The sequence below is a fragment of the Sprattus sprattus genome (assembly GCF_963457725.1).
Source record: "Sprattus sprattus genome assembly, chromosome: 20".
Classification (NCBI taxonomy): Eukaryota; Metazoa; Chordata; class Actinopteri; order Clupeiformes; family Clupeidae; genus Sprattus; species Sprattus sprattus.
Window position 1 is genome coordinate 6,241,556 of NC_137918.1, and position 23,622 is coordinate 6,265,177.

The 23,622-nt window shown below is 39.7% G+C and overlaps 1 protein-coding gene across 1 annotated transcript; it reads right to left on the reverse strand.

Annotated features, from left to right (window-relative positions):
- Nucleotides 1–493: 493 nt before the first annotated feature.
- On the reverse strand, nt 494–4,810 carry LOC308381201 (G1/S-specific cyclin-E2-like; the record flags this gene model as incomplete). The annotated part of the gene is made up of 11 exons (XM_080858720.1): nt 494–580; nt 1,005–1,162; nt 1,876–1,987; nt 2,373–2,507; nt 2,915–3,010; nt 3,165–3,311; nt 3,752–3,887; nt 4,078–4,175; nt 4,439–4,492; nt 4,591–4,660; nt 4,797–4,810. 11 exons carry the CDS (start codon nt 4,808–4,810, stop codon nt 494–496), a joined length of 1,107 nt encoding a protein of 368 aa, XP_080714846.1.
- Nucleotides 4,811–23,622: the final 18,812 nt, after the last annotated feature.

The following is a 23,622-nucleotide window of genomic DNA, read 5'->3' on the forward strand; positions in this document are numbered from 1 at the left end:
AAAAAAAAAAAAAGGAATTTAAAACAAAAGGTTAAATTAATTGCTATTGGCAGTACTTCAACACAATTCATAACTGTTTCTAACATTCACATTGTTTAATACAATATGTACAAACATGGAGCCAGCATATGTGTTGTGAAATACAACACAAAACAGAGCACTCACAACACAGCCAGCTGGTGAGGAAACCACCTTTTAAAATCTACCATGGGACACAATAAATAATGGGCTTATCCTGAATTAATTCAGTTTCACATAATGTATATCATTTTTCCATCCCATTGAAGAAAAACTAAAATGAATTTACACATGCCACACATCATAAAATACAAATACAATCAATTTCCACACTGAATTAAAACACCTTTTACGAAACTGGTACGCTTTAAGGTCTTTCCCAAACATAAGTGGTTCCAGAGAGTTATGGGAAAGAACTCTTATTTTGGTCCCAGAAGAACGGTTTTCCCAGAAGGCTCGGTGTGTGTGCCTGGTCTCAAGATGAGGAAGCGGTTTTCTCCGAGCTGCTGGGTGGGGTGAGGGGAATGAATGAGCTCTCGAGCGGTCTCCGCTGCGCCTCGTGCTGAAACAAACATCACAGGGAACACGATCAGTCACTGTCCACATTAACACACACACACATATGCGCGTGCTCACAAAACCTTCAAAACTCCTACACGTTGGTTTATCTTGTTTTACTTTCACTATTCTTAATTTATGGCTGTAATACCAATATCAAGTATCCCACATAATTTGGAGACAGAAGTACGCCGTACTGGATAACCCATCAGTACTTTTAAGTTGAGGCTCGTATATGGCCTACAAACTGGAATACTCCCTCAACCAGGCCAAATCATCGTCACCATCATTATCACCATCACTGTAAGCCTAACCAGCATGTTTAGGCAGTTGGCGTGTGTCTGGATGTTTTTTGTATGTCTGAGCTGTAGCTGTGGCTGTAGTGTGTGGGTGTGTGTATTGATCATCATCCTCCCTGTATGCCTCACCAGCATTTTCAGGTAGTTGCCGTGTGTCTGGATGTTGTGCCAATCCTCCTCGGGAACCTTCTCAAACTGCTTGAGTGGAACACTCGTGTATCCGACTACCGTCTCCACGAACGGGGCCATCCAGTCAACACAAGGCAGCAGCTTCTCCCAGGTGAGGCCTGAACAATCACACAAACACACACACACACAGAGTTGGTACTTTTACTAAACCAAGCATTAAGCATTGAACCTTTTTTTGAGGCTTCGCTTTTGCCTTCCTCGTTTACCACGTGTTTACCAATTACAAGTTATTGCTTGAGATTTTTGATCAACCAAACATAATGACTTCTCCACCTCAAACTTTTTTAGAAATATTAGTTTAGACTTTCCCATGACTTCCATGACCGTGGGAACCCCCAAAACACTTCTGACAGACTTGCTGACTTAGATTCTGAGAAGTCAAACTGCAAACACACGTGCGCACACACACCACTATAACCTCTTCACCACATCAGCTATGATCTGCTGCCCTATAACTACAAGATTCTCACTAGACGATGGACTCTTCAGCTGCACTCAATTGAACAGCATCTTACCAAACGTGCAAGAAGATGAAGTGCTCTAGTAACCTAACCAATATTTCCTGCTGTTCTACCAAATTTTTTTTCATCACACATCAATTTGCAGAACCCTTCAGCAACAACTGCTATCTTCATAGTAGAGGGCCTGTTCAGCTATTTTCAACCTATTCAACCTAACTCTTTAAAATAATACGAATTTTGTCAATATTAACACCATTGATGCGTTTCAGCACAGTAGTGGTTTCATTTAGGCGACAGATACAAAAAAAGAAAACACTTTTAAGGGTGCAGTTCCACTTTAAGGCCCATACCTGAGACCCTCTGGACGACCTCTACGGGGGTAAAGTGACATAGGACAGCGGCAGCAAGCAGTCCGTACTGGAAGTCCAGAGCGGTGACGTCCAGGATGCACAGGTCTAAGAGCTGAGGACCACAAACGGAAATAAGATCAGTTCATGTTTGCTTACACACAACTACACAGGCATTTAGTCAGTTTGGTGGACATCTGGAAGCTTCATGGCATGCAAAAACTACGAACAAATAATGTATTCTTGTTTCCTCATTTTCCATGAAGACATACATGACATTAATTTGAATAGGAAATGTAAGGAAAATTATTGTGTCCTTCAAACTTTACTTGTCAATCCTGTTTTGGTGTTTCCATGGAAAACAATACGTTCTACTTTTTACTGTATATACCCCTTTCAAATAGAGGGTATTATATATTCTCTAGCCTGTTCCTGCTAGGCTGCATCTCCACACAGATTAAGGCTTTCAGAGCCATTCGGTCATTGTGTTACCCAAGTACCTGTGTGATCTGTACGTAGGTTTCACTGGAGAACTGCGGAACAAGGAGGTTGGTTTGGTCGTATAGAAATGCCATCTGGAGGTAGAGCTTCATCCAGGAGATCACCGTCTCAGGGCACAGGTCCCAGTTTAAGGCCTGGTGTTTGGAGGAAACACCTCGTAAAGTAAAAAAAAATGTATGCACACACACACGCCTAAAATCATCTACATTACTGTACAACAAAAAGGCGTGTATGGGGGGGGGGGGGGGGGGGCCTACTATCTGGTTTTATGAAAATCAACTTCATAACTCTAGGGGTAAACACACACACACACACACACACACACACACACTTAAAACCCATCAGATTACTGGTCACCAAGGATTGTATAAGAGACTTGCTAAGAGGTATCTATCTTGCAGAAGCAGCAGCGGTGGTGATGATGTTTTATGAGAATTATCTTCATAACTCTAGGGGTAAACACAGACACACACACACACACACACACACACACACAGTAGCAGCAGCCCTGGTGATGTTTTATGAAAGAGAACATAATTACCTTCAGCATGATGAGCTCCATCGTGAGGATTTCCTCCTCAAAACAAGCCCCATCTGTGACATATGCCAACTCCAGGAGCTTTGGTGGATTTATTTCCTGAAAATACAAGGAAGTGAAATAAAAAAAAAATGGTGTTTGTGCGTGTGTTTACTGCAATTAAAGGCAATATCACTGCTCTACACTATAAACTGTAGACACCAAAGCGATGGTTACATATGAAGAAGATGTGGGTTCATCTCTGTAGGCTTACCTCTATTTTACAGGCGATGAAGAGGGCGGTTATGCCTGTGAGCTGGAGGCGGTTCTTGTCAACGCCTTCTTGGGTCAGCATGTACCGATCAAAGAAGTCCTGCGCTAGGTAGAAGGTCTGGCGATGGAGCAAATATGCTTCGCAAACCTGGACAACAACAAAAATGTCATTGCATGTAATCAATGTATTACACACTACACATTACTAGAGACAGCAGTGAATGACAATCCAACAGGTCTACCTAGCTGTTCTCGCCATCTTTTCATAGAAGTAATAATTCCCTGAAGTTCTTCAACTTCGTGCGAAATGTGAGAACCCTGTCCCTCAAATGTTACATTGAGCTCCAGGAAACACTAGCATAACTTGAGGACAACTGCACTCTGAAAAGCACATGGAGACAATTTCACTTGTTCTATAAATTAATTAATCTAAAATAAAAAAAGGAATTGAATCGAGGAAAACAATACATCTGACCAATTCGTGGCTTAGATCAGATTAGTCCAACATCTTTAGGATTTTACGATTGGAGTGCCGATGACAACAAAGGTCTGTGGCGTGTGGAATGTTATTGACTGCTGCCTACATACCTCCATGAGCCAGTCGAGCAGGAGGGACCTCATCTTTGGCAGTATACTAGGGTGGCGCTCAGTCAGGCTCTTGTTGTGCTTGTACTTCAGGTCTTTGCTCAACATCTTCACCCACACATCCTCTGAGCTCCCCCAGCTGAAACGAGGGAAAGGCTTTCAGTACATTTGGCCATACTTTACACACACACACACACATTCAGTATCAATAACAGATCCACGTAGATTTTGAACCCCACTTGAAATGGCACATAACACAGCCACACAGTGATACACACAATGATGTGCCTAGAGTGCAAACAGTGAATGAAATTGATGTATAGACCCACCTGAGAGCAGGAAGAGGTGAGGGCAGTGTACGTTCACTTAAGGTTTCAATCCCAATCATTGGGGTGTCACTGAATGTGTCCTCTTCCACCCATTGATTCTGAAACGGGTGTCGATACGTAAATATATTACAATGGAAGCAGTTCATACCTATTAGTAGCAGGCAACTAGGCTACAGCACAATAATGATTGTCATGCAAACATAATGGAAAGTTATTTGTTGCCATTTATAACAAAAACACACTTGGATCATGACAGTGGGTATTGCCAGAATAATCAAAATGGCTGCCCATGAGTACTGGGTTAACTAATCAATTACCGACATGTGCCACTTGGACTTTGACAAATAAACTTTCCATTTACCTCCGTTTCACCACTTTGTCTCTTGGAACTTGTTCTTTTCTTTTTGTAACATTGCTGTACAAAGAAGCACATTTTGGTTAATGCCATTGTACAAAATAGCCGGCATACCAAAACAACATTCCTATTTGATAAACGCTTGAATGAACACAAACCTCTCTCTTCGTTTTGTTCAGTTTCCTTGACTGTGGCGTTAGAATATCAGATTTGGATTGGAGGCGACCGCTGCGTTATAGAACATAAATAAAACAACATTGGACTAACGTTATAACCACAGGAGGAGGCTTGCCATCTGCACAACATCAGGCCTCCAACTTTAGAAAGCTAACGTGTACTTAAACATGCCAGCTACGAAGCTTACCTTCGTCTTGCCATTTCTGCTTCCAAATAATGTTGCAGATTTTCTGAAAAAAGGTCAGTAGAAAAATGCCGTCAATGCACAAACTAGCTTCACGTAAAGCGCAGTGCTGTTCTTTTCCAACCTCACTTTCAACAATGGGGACAGTTAGCTAGTTTCCTGTTCCTCGAGTGTACTGTATAAATGACGAATGTAAATAACACATATTCTACTATTGCACAGTGCAGCATAACGTTCAATGTCCAAACAATTGACATTATAGACTTACATTGCCCATTTTGAGCCATGTATCAATCTGCAAAATTTAGAATTTATGGGATATAATCTACACACACGCGCCAATTTTCCAAGAGCGGGCACTTGAAGTCGAACTGTAAGAGATGACTAGCTCAGTTCTCATTCGACGACAAAGCAATGTTAAATAGTGAGGCATAAAGTATTTCCTTTTCCCCAATGCCCTAATACTATTAAATATCAATCCAAAGTGATTCATAACACAACCTAAGATTTTGCTGTTAAATTGTCAAGAACACAGTTCACCATTTAGTTGGATTACATATGAGCAAAGTTCTCCCTCCAAAAGGTTAACGTTGGCGTAATGTTTGCCCAAGTAAAGCACCAAGTCCATGCAATAAATGTTCGGCTTAGCCAGAAACTCATGAAAAAAAGCCACTTACGAATATTTAACCTCTAACAAACGATAGGTTAATCATACCAAGTTCCATCTAAAACTCCACCAATCCCTAGGCTAGCTAGCCTGATTGCTACCAGTGTTGACTGTAAAAGTTCCAATTACGTTGACGTCAGATATATGTCTATACTACCAATACATTTTGACTGACGAGAAATTATGTAATAACTAGTGAATAATACAAAGTCGTATACATTAGAGGTAAAGACTGTTTATTTACTAATCCATAACAACACACAGACCTGTATCTTACCCAGTTGCTGTGCAGAATGAATGTGACTAAACTCGCGCCGGCGCCAAGAACTTATATCGTGACATTGTTGCCAATGCGCATGTGTGCATACGGAGATCATTTCTTATAATTCTAGAATTCTGCGGCAGCGACCTTGCAATCGTAAATTATACGAATGTAATATTTACACCAGAGTACAAAATTGCCTGTTTTGTGCATTAAAAAGGAGCCCGATATTGGCAAAAATAGACAATCGCAATGTTTTGTGGATTTCAATGTATTGGATTATTTCCGGTTTGGAATTAAGCCACGTTGCGTCTAACTATGAGATAACGTCCAGGCAATCAAACCAGCAAGGGTGTGTATTAGAAAGTTTAGACAGTTACTTATGATTATTTATGTCAACCCGGACAAAAAGTTGTATCTCGCCAGTCCTGTTGCACTTCCTAAAACACTGGGAGGAGTTTCCCATTGTATCAGCCAATAGGATCAGCACGTACACCGCCATGTGCGTTTTAGCAGAACGTAAACAAAGGCCATATAGTGACAGTTTCTGCCCTTATCACACTCTTATTCAAGGTTTCTCTTATGGACGATACTTTTCAATGGTATTTTCTACTGTTTTGTAATCAATGGCGTGCAAAACGTTTGCCATTTAAAGCCTTTAAAACGACCCTGATCGTTGAAATACTCTATAATGACGACGCTTGGAAAATAATCCGTATCGACAAAACTTGAGTAGCAATCCACGGAGAGTTCTTCTACTGTCAAATACGTAACTGCGCATCTACGAGTTTGTTAACTAGGGTGTGAGGTAACACATTCGCACGTTGTTATACGCCCGGTCCTGTCTGCCTAAAGCACACAGCGCCACCTGTTGTCATAAGTATAAAACTGTTTTCTCTTTCAGTCGGCCGGGAAATCCCACAGAGGCCATTCGAGGATATGAACTTGGCCTATTTTTGGAGAAGTCGATATACTCAATGATCTGCACAATGATATCACGCAATCTTGGTTATATATTGGAATTACTTAATGAAACCTTCATTACTCATCATAACGTGGAAAATACCAATTATAATAATTCAAATAATAGCCTATCAAGAAACCCTGTATTGTGTTTGTTAATTTGGATTATTCCTCAACACCACCTTACTACCGCAGACTTTTAGTAGAATTCATGCACAACATGCCACACTCACTCACTCGCTAACTCATGGGGGCACACACACACACACACACACACACACACACACACACACACACACACACACACAAACTCACACACACACACACACACACACACACACACACACACACAGAGACACACATACACACATACACACATACACACACACACACTCACGGACAGACACACACACACACGCACACACACACACACACACATGCATTTATTGATTTAATATACAACGTCCTCTTAGACCATCTCGCTTCCTCACTCTTGCTCACACAAACACACAGACACAAAAAGCCACACACTGCGTTAGTGCAGTATATTGTTCCCCATCTATATTCCACAGAAAAACATTTTACTACGATTCACACCGCTTGTATTCAACTATGCCCTTATGAATATGTTTAAGTTTTCTGTGTGATGTAATGGATACTACTAGGTTCCCCTCTAACATTTGTCATCACTACATCATTTACATATATGAGTTCTACAATTGAAAGTTTAAAAAAGGTGTAAAGGTTTTGTAGAGGTCTTGCCTCTGATTGTGATAATCAAACCCCTCTCCTAATAGCTGTGAACTTCTTGATAATTTTCTCTAAAAACACTGAGACAGAATCTTTCTGGGGGGAAAAAACTGCAGGTAGTTAGAAATACAATCACATGACACAAAAGGAAAGGAGGAAGCTGCACTTGAAAAAGCACAATGCCACTGTCTCTCTTTCCACTTCCTTCATCAGCGCGCTTTCTCCTCCGATGTGCTCATGTTCGCCAAGCAGGTGTTCAGCAGAGAAGAATGGAGTTGTTGAAATGTGCCATGCTCTTTCAGATGCTTCGATGCGGAGGTAAGGTCAATATACAAATCAGTTTGCTATATTCTAGAAAAAAAATTACAAATGTGTTATTACATCCTAAAACTGTGAGAAAGCCAGAGGTTTGTTGTAGAGTCAGTCTGATATATGATCAGTCAAGAAACAGGTTTAATCTATACAGTGATGCGCACCAAGGGAGAAAGCTGTGAGGAACTGTCACAGAGGCCTGTATTTATGAAGGCAAGGGTCATTTAAGACACTTTGACATGACCAAGAGGTAGGTAGAGGTGAGAAAACCTTCACACCTACCTCAGGTCATGCCACCTCAGTATATTCAACCAGAAATGTTTACATTTTATACCAAGTCTAATTACAACCAACAAATACAAATTAATATAAAATGCATTGGATTATTAAATATTGTCAATCATTATAAGCTCTGACTCCTTCATTCTGTCTTTTCCAACTCCTTCAATAAATAAAAGTTAGCCAGTTAGCAGCTTTGAACAGAGTGATGCATTACTTCATACAGTGGTGCGAGCAGTAGTGCTTTAGTTTATATTGTTTAGAAATGAATACAACGATACTTAGAGACTATAGATACTTGAAGATTTTGACATAAAAAAAAAACTTTTGTAGTGTTTGTGGGTCACTTGCATATTGTTCAGTGTTATTCATAGTGATTTATTCTGTCTCTGTATGCTTCATGCAGCCTGCTCAATGTCCTGAAGTCTTTTGAAAGCTGGTAGTTTTACACAACAAAATACATATTTTTCATTGTTTACAAAATGATACACTACATTTGGGGTAACTCAAAAATGTTTTGTCAAGTTCGTAGATACTTGAATTTGGTATCAAAATGACAGGCAGTATGCATGTTCATGTATGCACTCTGAAGGTTTCTAAGCTCTAAGAACTTTACTTTTCGAGATATTCAAGAAATTCCAAATGTTAAGCTTTTGGCGCCCCACACGAATATCAATACAATGTTTTTTTCTTGAATATCTCGAAAGGTAAATGTTAGAGCTGAGAAACATTCATAGTGCATATATAAACATGCATATTCCGGTCATTTTGAGACCAAATTCAAGTGTCTATGACCTTCAGAAGCTGAGATACAGATGCGCTGGACAGACGTGCACGCGCAAAATCTTGATGTTTGCTTGGGTTACAATAAACGCCAGCACCCTACTTTTGTTCCTTATGGTCAAAATAGCCAGAAACCGTTGAGAAAAGTCGTGCCGCTCATAATGCATAAATTAATGATAGAAATAGAAATTAAGTCGAAATGATTGTCAGGGGAACACTCAACTGAAGGAGGTAGCCAGATAAACATTTTTATTTTGTTACAAACCAAACTAATGTGACTCAACTACCTCACAATTAACAAATAGAAATAAATTGATAAATTGAACTGTAAACCATTTTAATGATTCACATCATTCACATTCATATCTTTGGCACCAACTGCAAGATTTCCTTCGTCATCCACAACATTTTCTTTATTTGCACATTACTAATACTGGTTGGCTGAAAATGTTAAAAACACGAAAGTCTGTCTGTCACGCCGTGGTTGAGGATGGTGTCTCTATGGTCTGAGGCCGGAAACCTCACAGGTCAGATGGAAAGATTGTCTCTCAGATTGTCCTAAAAAGAAATACAAATATTTGAATACAAATAAAAATGTGATATTCAATTCTTCTATTTCAGCAAACCAGTACCTCACCAGCCCAACTGCACTAACAACTCAGACGCAGGAAGAACGTAAGTGCTTGATTGCATTTTGAAAAACACGCTTTTTTAGACAAAATGGCTTCTTTAATATTAACAAAACACTAATTTAGAAACAACACAAGAAGTCGAAGAGGAGGAATATTCTGCGCTGTAGAAAGTAGCTCATGCAAATCACACACATTATGTCTTATGTATCAGAACTGCATCTTAACTGCACAATGCACATATGTGGTGCAGCACCAAACCTCCCTACAATGAGGGACTCCTGCTAAAACCTCTTTGCAGTTGCTCTGCACCGTGACAGGATGTGTGTGTGTGTTGTGGCGGAGTGCTCTTCCTATTGAACTTCTGCAGGTGCAGCTGATTGTTTCAGGGGTATGGTGGCCCATTAAAAAAAAAACGCCTGAAATACAGTGATTCAAGGGGTGTCATAGATTCCTAATTAAGTACACAATGTTTTGATGTACTCTACTCATTAAGAAGAAGAAAAAAATTTAGAAAATGTTTTACATTTAGGCACATTTTCATCGAAAGTGACTTACAAACCAGGCGCTGTACAAAACACAATACAAAACACATGTAAGAACATGTAACCATAAGAACATTAAGGAAGTGCTGATTAGTTTTCAGTGTGTTGACACTAGAAGGGGAATATCTGATTAAGTAATTACTAGTTAATGCTAGTGCAGTGGTGTATTTGTGCTAGTGTGGATGGAGAAATGTACTCTAGCTCGTCCTTAAGTCAACTGGCTCAAGTCTTCTTTCTCACATCCATAACAGCTCCTCCTCAAGTGGCCCTGCTGAAAGAAACATGCACATGGACCCTACAGAGGGACACAGGGTCAAAGGTCATTCTGACCCTCGAGCTGAGGGAGAACCTGACGCAGCAAATCTGTCAATCCCTGAACTGCGGACCTGTGAGCACTATCATCGAGAGTAGGGCATCACCCAACAGCATGTGTCTGTCTCACTGTCTCCATGTCAATCACAGCGGACTGGAGAACTGTGCAGAAGAGGTGGGGAACGGCTGTAAAGTCTTGTCCAAAGTCACCTGTGGTAAGACGCCAAGCAGTGATATATTTCTGAGAGTCGTACAGACTGATACATACCATACATTTACCATGCATGATATATACTGCACAAACATGCACCATTCACTCTAAAATGTGCGATCACCACCGTTTTCTTCACCTGTCGCTCAAGAGCATAATAAAGTCCTGCTGGCTGACGGAGGTCATCACTGCGGAGGGCGTGTGGAGCTGTGGCAGGACAGACGGTGGGGCACGGTGTGCGATGATGACTGGGACCTGAGCGACGCCAACATTGTGTGTGCCCAACTGGGCTGTGGCTACGCTGTCATGGCAACGGGACAAGATGGTCGCTTCGGCCCAGGCAAGGGCTCCATCCTATTGGATGATCTGAACTGCACTGGCCACGAGGGGAACCTATGGGAATGTCCTACTCGAGGAGGCCCTCATGACTGTGGACACAAGGAAGACGCTGGAGTGGTATGTTCAGGTGGGTCTCATATTCAGCTGTATTTCAGTTCAAAGTAATATTAACTATGTATGTACGTATGTACGTATGTATGTATGTATGTATGTATGTATGTTTATACAGTATGTATTATTTATTACTACAACGAGCATCATCTCTTGATAGCATGTGACTTATAGCATGGTCACTCTAATGCAATGGCAGAGATTATGTTGTGAAACTCAAATGATCACATTCGTTCTCACCTAATGTTGTGAAACCCGTGGGTTTGTATTCAAATTTTCACATTCATTCTCACCTGGGCCACTGTACTTAGTCGTAACTACTGCCTCGTCTTCTGTCTCCTTCTTTCAGAGTTCAAGGATGTCAGACTGGCAGGAGGTCTCGACCGTTGCTCTGGGCGGGTAGAGATCCATCGAAACGGCACTTGGGGAACAGTGTGTGATACGTGTTGGGCCAAGGAAGAAGCCAACATGGCGTGTTCAATGCTCAACTGTGGGACGGCTGTCCAGTTCTCCGCCTTCAGTCCACATTTCCCTCACAGCAACGGGACCAAGTGGTATTATACGTGTTATCGTCAGCACACTGGTTTGTGGGATTGTCAAGAATATGCCAACCACCCTATTCTTTGCGCTGATTCAAAAGCAGCAGGATTAATTTGCACAAGTGAGTGTTCTTCTACAATGTATTCAATAATCTGAAATGCTGGTGTTTCCTACATTGTCACAGATTGTTGTACGTTTGGGTCATATCCTGAAATACAAACTTTGATAAATATTCATACACGTTTCAAGCAAATAGTGTTAAATAAAGCTTGTCCCAAGTTTATTTAAAATACCCATTGAAACTACAGTTGATTATAGGAATGAAATATTGTATTAGATTATTGTATTATTATGTTGTTGTATGAGTTGTATTTAGTGTTTGGGTCAGGGTTGGGTTTAGGTGTGTGCAACAGGAAGTACCTCTGATGAATTATCACGGATCTGGTACCCAAGGCCATCAAAAAGAAAGTTTTGTCCATGATGTCAACTGGTTCAATAGACTTCCTCTCTGCTTTCAGAGTCTCTTGGGCTGCCTCTGCCACCGACACCTGAGCACATCACCATCGCCAGGACAACAGGCAAGACAGCACCCCTACAACAGCTCCGCCCTCTAGAGGGCCTCAAACCAGAGATTCCTGGCTAAATTACATCTCTGTTTTAGGGAATTGAACATTAAATAGGTTTTGTATTTGTTTGCATGTTTGTAGTTGTTTGTATTTGTGCAACCAGTGAAGGTTCTTGTTTTCCCCTGGATTCAGTGATCTTTGATTTGTTTTCATGGACAGCTCATGTGTGCTTTTCAGTCGTGCCACATCATCTCTTTATGAAATCAGTGTGTGGTTTTGTTTTTCCAGATGTCTCTCCGTCCGTGAGCACAGCTTTCCTCACAGAGGGGGGCGGTGGTCTGCTGCTCCCTCTCTCTCCAGAGCAGCTGGCCTGTGTGGCTCTGTCGGGCGCCCTCCTCATCGCCCTGATCGCAAACGTTGTCATCTGCTGCCGTAACCGGAGGAAAGATGGTGGGTCTGCTCTCCCTGCGTTCATACAAAACGCTCCATAGTCCCCCCCCTGTGTGCATACTCAATCTGGTGCTGAGTATGCTTTGGACCCCAGTGTGCATACTCGACCTGGCGTTGAGTGTGCTTGGGACCCAAGTGTTCATACTCGATCTGGTGCTGAGTGTGCTTGGGACCCAAGTGTGCATACTCGATCTGGTGCTGAGTGTGCTTGGGACCCAAGTGTGCATACTCGATCTGGTGCTGAGTGTGCTTGGGACCCAAGTGTGCATACTCGATCTGGTGCTGAGTGTGCTTGGGACCCAAGTGTACATACTCGATCTGGTGCTGAGTATGCTTTGGACCCCAGTGTGCATACTCGATCTGGTGCTGAGTATGCTTAGGACCCCAGTGTGCATACTCGATCTGGTGCTTAGTATGCTTGCGACCCCAGTGTGCACTTCCGTTTGCTTAGTTTTAGTGTGTGTGATTGACACTTCCTGGTCTCCTTATTAGGGATGGGTATCGTTTGGGTTTTTTCCAATACCGGTGCTTAACCAATACTTTGGGATGAATAACAGCAACAAATCATGCAGCAAAATAAACAAAACTTACGTAAAATGTTGTCTTATAAACTTTATAAGACAACATTTTACGTAAGTTTTGTTTATAACTTTATAAGACCACATTTTACGTAAGTTTTGTTTATTTAGCTGCATGATTTGTTATAGTTATTCATTTCAATCGGCTCAGGCACCGAAAGGAAGCACTGAAATCTGCGTGACATTTCGGTCCCGGTATGTACCGGTTGTATAGGAACCGGTGCCATATTGGAACTGATTTTCGGTACCCAACCCTACTCCTATTGCTAAAACAGTAAAACAGCTGGTGATTGCTTTGAGAAGTGTACAAACCCACAATGCCCCACTTCTTCACCCTGCTGCTAAACTGCACACACCCTGACAGACCCTAATGTCTATTGCTTAAGGCAGTGTCTATCTGTCGTTGGTACGTAACAATGTGTATTATTCGGCTGATGTTTTTTCTTATATATTTCTTTTTGACTTTCCACGGCTTTTGGTCTTGGTAGAGGCCTCTGCTTCATTAGTTTAGCGTGCCTAGATACACATTTACAGCCTTTCACTACACACACATACTGGCACACACACGCACACGCACAAACACACACACACACACACACACCCTATGTTCAACTGTGCTGAGGAGCGGTAGGTGGGTAGAACCTGAGTACTGATTCATGATCAAGAGAATCTAGAAGTCTTCAAATACCGGTGTGTAGGCCATCATTTGGTCTCTCTGGAGAGGTAACGGTAGTTATGGTCTCTCTGTAGTGTAGAGGTAACGGTAGTTCTGGTCTCTCTTGAGAGGTAACGGTAGTTCTGGTCTCTCTGGAGAGGTAACGGTAGTTCTGTGCTGATAACTGAAACATTTAACATTTATTTATCTCGGCAGAACTTCTCATTCAGCAAAAAAGCCGCCAGCTTCAGAGCGCCGGAGGGCGCCATGAGAATGACTACAGAGACAGCGTCAACCTGGTCAACGTCCTCAGCAACAACTACGAAGCAGACCACATGGATCAATCAGGTACACGATACGAAATGAAAATTGTGTTCATCAAACTTTGTGTCATCAAAGAGTCCCCCATTTGCTTTCCTTTCAAAAACAAGGACATTTCCAAGTGACCCCTGACCTTCTGAACAGTAGAGTACATTTACAGAATTACATACTCAGTTTGTGTGTCACTTGGGGTGATGAACCCACAACCTTAGTGTTGTTGGCACCCTGTGCCTCCAGTTGAGCCACAGAAACACATTGGGCACAAGAGCTTACTCCACTCTAACACTATTACATTATTTGTTTTCTTCCCTTTTTAAACGGATCGACACACTAACTTTACTTTTTTCCTCTCTTTTCCATGTGTCTAGTTGAGATGGGTCCCCCCCACGCCCCCCAGTACTACCCACAGAGCAGCGTTGAGAGCGCAACTTCCTGTAGTGATACAGATCATGATGGAAGTCAGAGGGGTGAGGCTGCCTATCCGCTCTCTACCTTCCGCAGTGAGTGGGCGCTCGGTCTTGTCTCAGTCTTTATGGCAGCTTGTGTGGACGATAAGTATTTCATAAATCGTCTAGTAAAAACCTTGCACCTTACACTTCCTCTCCCTTCCTCTTCCTTCCTCTACCTCTCCGTATCTTTCCTCTTATGCTGTCTCCTCTAATAAGTACTTAACTCGCACCTACAGTAGTTACATTCCTGCACTTTTTATTCTGTAGGTAAAGGAGTATTCATTGTTACGCTAGGTCTCTATTGCTCGTAGCTTGATTGCTTTCTTCTACGTACGTTGCTTTGGATAAAAGTGTCTGCTAAATGACTAAATGTAACTGTAAGTCAGACAGGAAACTTTCATTAGCCGTGCCATGATGACCTAGTCTGGGAAGTCCCGCCCCACTTCTTCCGGCCAAATTGATTTTGCCTCAGAACTGGGTCTGGCCAAGTTTGCATACCCGTTCATTTCAAGATTTCCAGAATCCTTGGAGCCAATCACAAACTGGCTTTTGGCTACCTGGCGCGCCATTGGCGGATTTAAACTTACCACGGCTACGTTACAAAATCTACTGCACGGAGAGTTTTTAAACATTGGACATGGTGGCCGCCGAAGCACCGCAAAACTTCGATAAGGCAAGTTTTCTTTGAAAACAGAACAGAAACTTGCCCTGGAACAATTCATACAGAAAAAATATGTGTTTGCTTTATTACCGATCGTTGTATCGTTGTATAGTATCGTTGGTCTGATTGGTTAAAGGACTGTCCAATCAGGTGGCTGAAGTGGAGCGCCGTTGAGAGTTGGCCAGACCAACTGAACAAATGGAATGCAGTGAAGGGGCAGGGAATTCCCAGACAAATGATGACCCATCCTACAGATGAACTAAGGGCAATTAGTGGATGGTATGGTGAAAAACCACCATAACTTAAAACCAAACTTATCACTTAAACATTATATTTGCATTTTTTTTTTATATAGAAACTTGTGAATCACATCCAGTTATGAAAGGTATAAACCACCAGATTAAATATGTTCCTATGAAAGTATTTGCTGTTGTTATTACTGCTTTGTCTGAGAAAAATTATTCATCTCTTTCAATTTCCCTTTTTGAAAATCGCACCCATCTCATGTGTTTCTTTGAAATAATACTACACATTGAACTTTTAAGTTAGTTCTTATATTAGAAAATGGAAAATGAACACATACATTTGAAGCTGCATGATTTATTCTTCTGCTAAACTTAATTGGCAATGTATTATAATGAAGCCATTATTTGTCTTTTAAAAAAAATATACAAATACACAAAAATAAATGATTCATATGGAAAGATGTCTACCCACTGATTGTGATAGTTAGTAATTGGGTTGGTGCTCTCGGTGTCTTTGTCTTCAGATTCACGGAAATACACACCAGACAGGAGAGTCCCTACCGCAGGTGTTTCTCATATGAGCAGAGTCACAGAGGAAGGTGAGGCAACACACATCTCCTGAACACTTGAGTCACGATTACAAACATCCTTGTTGACAAAAAGCCTGGAATCATACATTCCAGTTCTAATTCTAATTGTTAGGAAGATATGATATCCAAACTGACATTATAATCAATATATAAATGATATATATATATTGTAGGTAATATTCATTTTATATAATATTTATATATAATTATATTAAAATAATGTATATTATATGTTATGAATATGTTATATGTGTATGTATATATATACTACTATATATATATATATATATATATATATATATCAGGAATTCTTGAGATGAGGGACAAAACATGTCTGTGAGATAAAACTCATTGTAATTCTTAAAATGTGTTTAAAAAATGTGAAATAATTAGATCAAACAATAAAACAAGAACTTATGTATACCACAAAACGTTAATTAATGTTTTTTTTTACAAATATTTTATTATTTTACATCACCTAGTGTGCTGCCTGAACCTAAAAATACCCTTGTCCGAAAGGAAGATTCATGACTTTACAATACTTAAATAATAGTTTTAAATAAAATAAAACAAACACAATAGCTACTATGATCATGTATTTTAAGTAATTATTCAAACTGTATAGAAATGTACTACTTAAAAAATAATATATTTATGTACTTTTTACGTGATTGAAATTGTGTCCGGAGTTTCTGTCAACACCATAAGATTTTTCTAAAAATGCAAAAAATCAGGCATTATATTGGCCAACTCACTCTCTAAGGACCCCTTTTCCACTTCCTGTTTGGTGGACATGCTGTAGCTGCCAAATGTGAGGACCCTGCCTGATGTGAGTCCGCCAATAGGATGTCTAGAGTCCGCCGCTGCCTGATGTGAGTCCGCATGCGCAAACACAAACGGTTTACGGCAGAAGGCTCAGGAGCAAACTATCCAAGACGTGCATTCTCATAAATGGTTTAATATCAACGTATCTGGCTTCTCTTAGCGCATAATGTAGGTTTATTTAACGTAGTGTTTTATAATTTTGTCAACGGTTTACAGCATATGGCTCAGTGTCAACATATGGGGCTATGTTGTATTACTGTTACTAGTAGGCTAATGAATGCACTGCTTAACTAATAATTCAATAAACATGAAGCTTAACATCATAAACCTTGGTGGATTTCAAACGTAAACAAATGCGCTTGTCATTCCACTTCATGCTGTAGCCTACACCACCGGCATTACCTGGCTCGTTGTACTACAATAGTGTCGCAAAGTTTGCGCATGCGGCCTCACATCAGGCAGGTCCTCACATTTGGCAGCGACACATGCCATGAGGCCACTGCTCTGGCTAGTAAATATTTCTAATTTTTTCCTGAATTATGTTCTTTTATAAAACCAGCTATGTCACAACCAGTGTCAACACCGTGGACGATAAAATTCGAGGTTTATGTAATTTTATTAAGAAATAAAAGTTTAATCTAACTTTATTGTTGAGGCCACATGCAGCTAGTGAAAAACAAGATGGCTTCTGCAAAGAAATCACATGTTATGATGAAAAATAGAAGATTTCGTCAACACCGTAATACTCCATTTGACTTTTTGAGAATAAAACATACATTTGTAAATGTATATTTCCCTAGTTATAATAATCGGCAGCTTGATCATATACATATTTTAAAGTAAATGTATTTGTTTAAAAACATGGATAGAATAACACAACTTAAAATAACCTCCAAAATTCAAAATACTGCTATAAGTTTATTCAAAATACATTTTTTTAATGTTTCTTGGTGTCTTATGGTGTTGACAAAATCCCAGGCTTGTCCGGCAAACATGACAAAATGGTTAAAAATGTTAGATTGGGGAGAACTGGGAGATTGTATTTCAACAGCATCAAAAGGCCAACACCTGGGACAACTATGATGTATAAATATATTTAGGAAAAATCTACTTTTTATTTTTAGAAATTAAAAACCCATTTTGTCCCTTGTCTCAAGAATCCCTGATATATATATATATACAGTATATAATATTTTTTTATATTATATATATATATAATATAAAATATAATTATATATAAATATTATATATACTTACATATATTATAATGTCAGTTTGGATATCTAGGTTATACATATATATATATATATATATACAGTATATATATATATATATATTATGGCATGCCGTTCAGGAAATTAACATTTGAATATATATATACAAAAGTCTGAATATATATACAAAACTCTGAATATATATACAAAAGTCTGAATATATATACAAAACTCTGAATATATATACAAAAGACTGGATGTATTTATACAAAAGTCTGAATATATATACAAAACTCTGAATATATATACAAAAGTCTGAATATATATACAAAACCAAGTCTGAATATACAGCCGCGGAAAAAATTAAGAGACCACTTCAAAATTATCAGTTTCTCTGGTTTTACTATTTATTGGTATGTGTTAAAGTAAAATGTACATTTTTGTTTTATTCTATAACCTACTGGCAACATTCCTACCAAATTTCAAATAAAAATATTGTCATTTAGATCATTTATTTGCAGAAAAATGACAATTGGTCAAAATAGCAAAAAAGATGCAGTGTCTTCAGATCTCGAATAATGCAAAGAAAACAAGCTCATATTCATTTTTAAACTACACAATACTAATGCTTTAACTTAGGAAGAGTTCAGAAATCAATATTTGGTGGAATAACCTTGATTTAAAATCACAACTTTCATGTGTCTTGGCATGCTCTCCACCAGTCTTTCACATTGCCGTTGGGTGACTTTATGCTACTCCTGGCGCAAGAATTCAAGCAGCTCGGCTTCTTTTCATGGCTTGTGACCACGAAGGTTTTGACAAGACCCCAGTCAAGTGAATGGAGAAATTGCCTCTAAAAAAATCCTTCGTGAAGTCAAACGGTGTAAAATAAACGTGTTGTTATTGCATTTCTAGTGAGAAATCAATGTCAAAATTGAACAATATAACAAAAAAACAGTATTTCATGAAGCAGAAAATACGTACTTAGAAACATTTTGGTACCATTAATTTAATAGGAAACGCTCAATCCAATATGGCGGACAAAGACGGATTGAGCGCTTCAGAGTTCAGAGTTTTGTATATATATTCAGACTTCGTTTTGTATATATATTCAGACTTGGTTTTGTATATATATTCAGACTTTTGTATATATATTCAGACTTTTGTATATATATTCAGACTTTTGTATATATATATTCAGAGTTTTGTATATATATTCAGACTTTTGTATATATATTCAGAGTTTTGTATATATATTCAGAGTTTTGTATATATATTCAGACTTTTGTATATATATTCAGAGTTTTGTATATATATTCAGACTTTTGTATATATATTCAGACTTTTGTATATATATATTCAAATGTTAATTTCCTGAACGGCATGCCATAATATATATATATATATATATATATATATATATATATATATATATATATATATATATATATATATGTATAGATATCCAAACTGACATTATAATATATGTAAGTATATATAATATTTATATATAATTATATTTTATATTAATTATAATAATAATCAATATATATATATATGTCATCTTATTTTAGCAGGCAACCCTGTTGAGGACTTGGCTGAAGTGCATGCTGGGTACTGTGGTTCTTCATTAGTGGGCAGCTACCAGCCAAACAGAACAAGCTATGCGGGCACAGCCAGTGGTAATAGAGCACTGTTCAGTTTCACTTCACAGTTTCACCTTACTGTCATTATCATGATTTAGGATTAATACTGCATATCACTTTTTAGCTTTTCAAATTTCTGCATAACATCAACTAAACTGCCAATGTATTATAATGAAGCCACTATTTGTCTTTTAAACCAAACAAATGAATGTACAAATACACAGAAATAAATTATTCATATGGAAAGATGTCTACCCACTGATTGTGATAGTTAGTAATTGTGTCAGTGCTCTCGGTGTCTTTGTCTTCAGATTCACGGAAATACACCCCAGACAGGAGAGTCCCTACAGCAGGTGTTTCTCATATGAGCAGAGTCACAGAGGAAGGTGAGGCAACACACATCTCCTGAACACTTGAGTCATGATTACAAACATTCTTAAAAATCCTTGTTGACAAGAAGCCTGGAGTCACAAATTCCAGTGCTAATTCTAATTGTTAGTAAGATATGATATCCAAACTGACACTATAATATATGTTTGTATATATAATATTTATATTTAATCTTATTTTAGCAGGCAACCCTGTTGAGGACATGGCTGAAGTGCATGCTGGGTACTGTGGTTCTTCATTAGTGGGCAGCTACCAGCCAAACAGAACAAGCTATGCGGGCACAGCCAGTGGTAATAGAGCACTGTTCAGTTTCACTTCACAGTTTCACTTCACTGTCACTATCACAATTTAGGATTAATACTGTATATCATGTTTTAGCTTTTCAAATTTCTGTATAACCTTCATCGTTATTCTTAATATGTTTATGTTATTGGGTTTAATAGGCTTACACCTCCCAAAATGCTAAAGAAAATTACAATACTAAAGAAACAAACACTAAACACTAAAAGGTGTTATTCTAATTTGGTACACAAGGGTATAAAGTGTTAGCCTGGTGACACCAGCCTACGTATTTCCGCCTGAATTGATTTCAAGCTCATACTCAGTCTGGCCCAACCCCATTGACAATCGTCTCCAGAACTCAAAATTTTGCAGGACCAATCAGCGAACAGTTCAGAGCTGTGACGCAAAACTCGCCTTGGAGGAAAAGACACGAAAAGCTATCGGAAAAGTTGTCTCAACTCTCGAGAACATCAGAAAATTAAAAGGAGAACAAGAGTATTTTCTTGTAAGTTTTATGATTGGAAAGGACGTCGTAGCTCTTCTCCCAACTGGCTTTGGGAAGAGTTTAATCTACCGAATGCTTACTAAACGTTGCTGATTGGTTAAGGGAACTCCAATGATTTTAAACCTCAAGATAAGCACCCGTCCATCTCGGAAACCAAAATGCATTGGGTTGGCCCAGACTGAAAGACGGAATGAAATGGAGTCACAGGCTGGTAATGGCCAGGCTAATAAAGTGTAATAGGTTTCATGAATGCTTATTGTTTACAGTACTAAAGACTCAAACAATAAACAAAAAAACACAAAACTGACAACTGTCCTCAAACCTGTGCTCTGTGTGGCAGTGGATTCCTTCGACTCCTTGAGCACCTCCTCTGGTGAATGCTATGAGAACACAGACCCCAGCATCCCTCCACGACCAGTCTCAGGTAAGTGGCTTCAAGCAATAGTGTGCAGCAATTTAACACAGTTTAACACTTTTTGAGGTGTGTTTGTATAGGCAACTACTTTGGATGTCATCTTAAGATTCATTTGTATGGCATAAGGTCAAGTTAAGGATAGATAAAAACACCAATTCCTTTTAGGTAGTAGGCACACTTGTTTTATTGCTAAATGTTTAACTGCTCAATGTCTTTAAGGTGCATTCTTTTAGTCGAACAACAACTGGGTAATAATAACACCTGCATGTCTCATGTTGTCTCTCAGAATCACCGATTTATGACCAGACAGGTGACCACTTCCTGTTGCACAAGGGAAACACTGCTGACAACCACAGAGGCCTGACCTCAGTGCCACGCGCGTGCAGCCAGGGTAAATACGCACACACACACACACGCGCCAAGCACATGCACACACACACACATGCGTGTGTGCGTGTGCTTGACGCGTGTGTGGATGGATGTGGAGGATGAAACCATGACCTGCATAAAGTGGAAAGTTTAACCACCAAAGGCGTCACAAGCCAGAGTACCTGTTCTGCACATGGGAGAACCTAGAAAAATCACTGACGTAGCCTAAGGCCCCGTTTACATGAAGTCTAGTTTAACTTAATTCGGGTTCATTTTTCACACGGATCGAATCTTTAATTGCGTAAGGATGGAGCCTGGTAAAGAGACATTTGCGTAAAGACGAACCCGATTGGGTTGAACCGGCTGTAGTACATCCCCCACGGCTGTTGGTGGCGCTTTAGCGCTGCTACAGACAACTGAAAAAACGTAGAAAAAGACAGGAGCACACGGATAAACAGAAGACAGTAGTCAAGCTCCAATTAGCAACGTTTAGCCTAGCTGCATAGCCTACATTTAATCTGCACAGTAACACATCATGGTGGTTAATAAAATCAGTGGTCAGAGCAGACTGTAGGTTATGCTAAAATTAATTCTATTTTGTATTGATAATAAAGAGTTTGGAACAGTGCAACAAAGCAATGTGCAACATGACATGTCTTTGAGTTGTCTTATGGAGAGTCTGCTTTAGTACGAAAGACCACAATGCAAGTAGTGTGGATCCTTGATGTTTCATGGTTTACAATTGCTTCCTATTTCATGGTTTAATTACTAACATCAAATGTATGCTATTGTTGAGGGCTTTGTCCTTGATGTACTGTACCTCTGAAGTGACGTTTATGCTAGCTATCATTGTCTGAAAGGACAAGAGCTAACTTTCATCTTTATTATAGAACGTTTTGAAACCTGCGCCATGGCAACCCATTCAGTTATTAAATAATGCCGGTTGTGTCAGGTGTTCTGGCTGGTCTCAAAAATTACGTGGCTACGTAAGACCACGAAAAACTATCCACATGTAGGTAGAGCAGCACACTATCCCAAATAGAAGCAAATAAGCACAGTAGAAAAAGGTAAGTCACGAAAAAGGAGCCACGTCGTACATTTAAATTGTTGTTATGAAGTGAAGCAGTGGGGTGAATAGGGGTTCAGCCTGAGGTTGCGAGGTGATCACGTGGGGCAATGACATCGTAAGATTAGAATGGGTTGCGTGAATCCGTGCACACGAACACCAGCCCCCAAACAGATTCAAATCTACTCACTTTCGACCCCTGATATGGAGTGTGTTCGTCCTTACGATAGGGCTTTCTGAATAAGTTTCATTTCGGACACAGACAAACTAGACTTCATGTAAATGGGGCCTAAAATAAAAAGTCAATTACAAGCCCAACCTAACACACTAATTAGCAGTGCCTAATAAACAATCAACAGTCAACAATGTAAATTTGCATAACCCCAACGTTCTTCGTCATATTAGAAAATATGAATATGAAGTGATGACTTAAGGTTAGGCCACATATGCACTCCACCAATATGCAGGTGCACAGGTGTATGATAAGGTGTACGACAGCTTTAGTTATTCAACAACACTTTGCCATGTCTATTTTCACCACAGCTTATATAAGGAGCACCTTTCTGGCAGGCCACTCTGGAACAGCCCATGTCATTGTCTGGCACAGATGTACAGTATACCAGAGAATAGCCACATTCAGATGTCCCCATATAACCAGATATATGATCTCTCGCTCTCTCGCGCTCTCTCTCTCTCCCTTTCTATCTGTTTCTGTCCATCTATCTCTCCCTCTCTCTCTCTTTCTTCCTCGCTCTCGCTCTCTCTCTCTCTCTCCCTGTCTATCTGTTTCTGTCCATCTCTCTCTCCCTTGCTCTCTCTCTCTCTCCCTCCATCTCTCTCTCTGTGGTTCTCCTCAGGGGGGACGGCAGGAGGCCCCTCCAGTGGGGAAGACTCCCCCA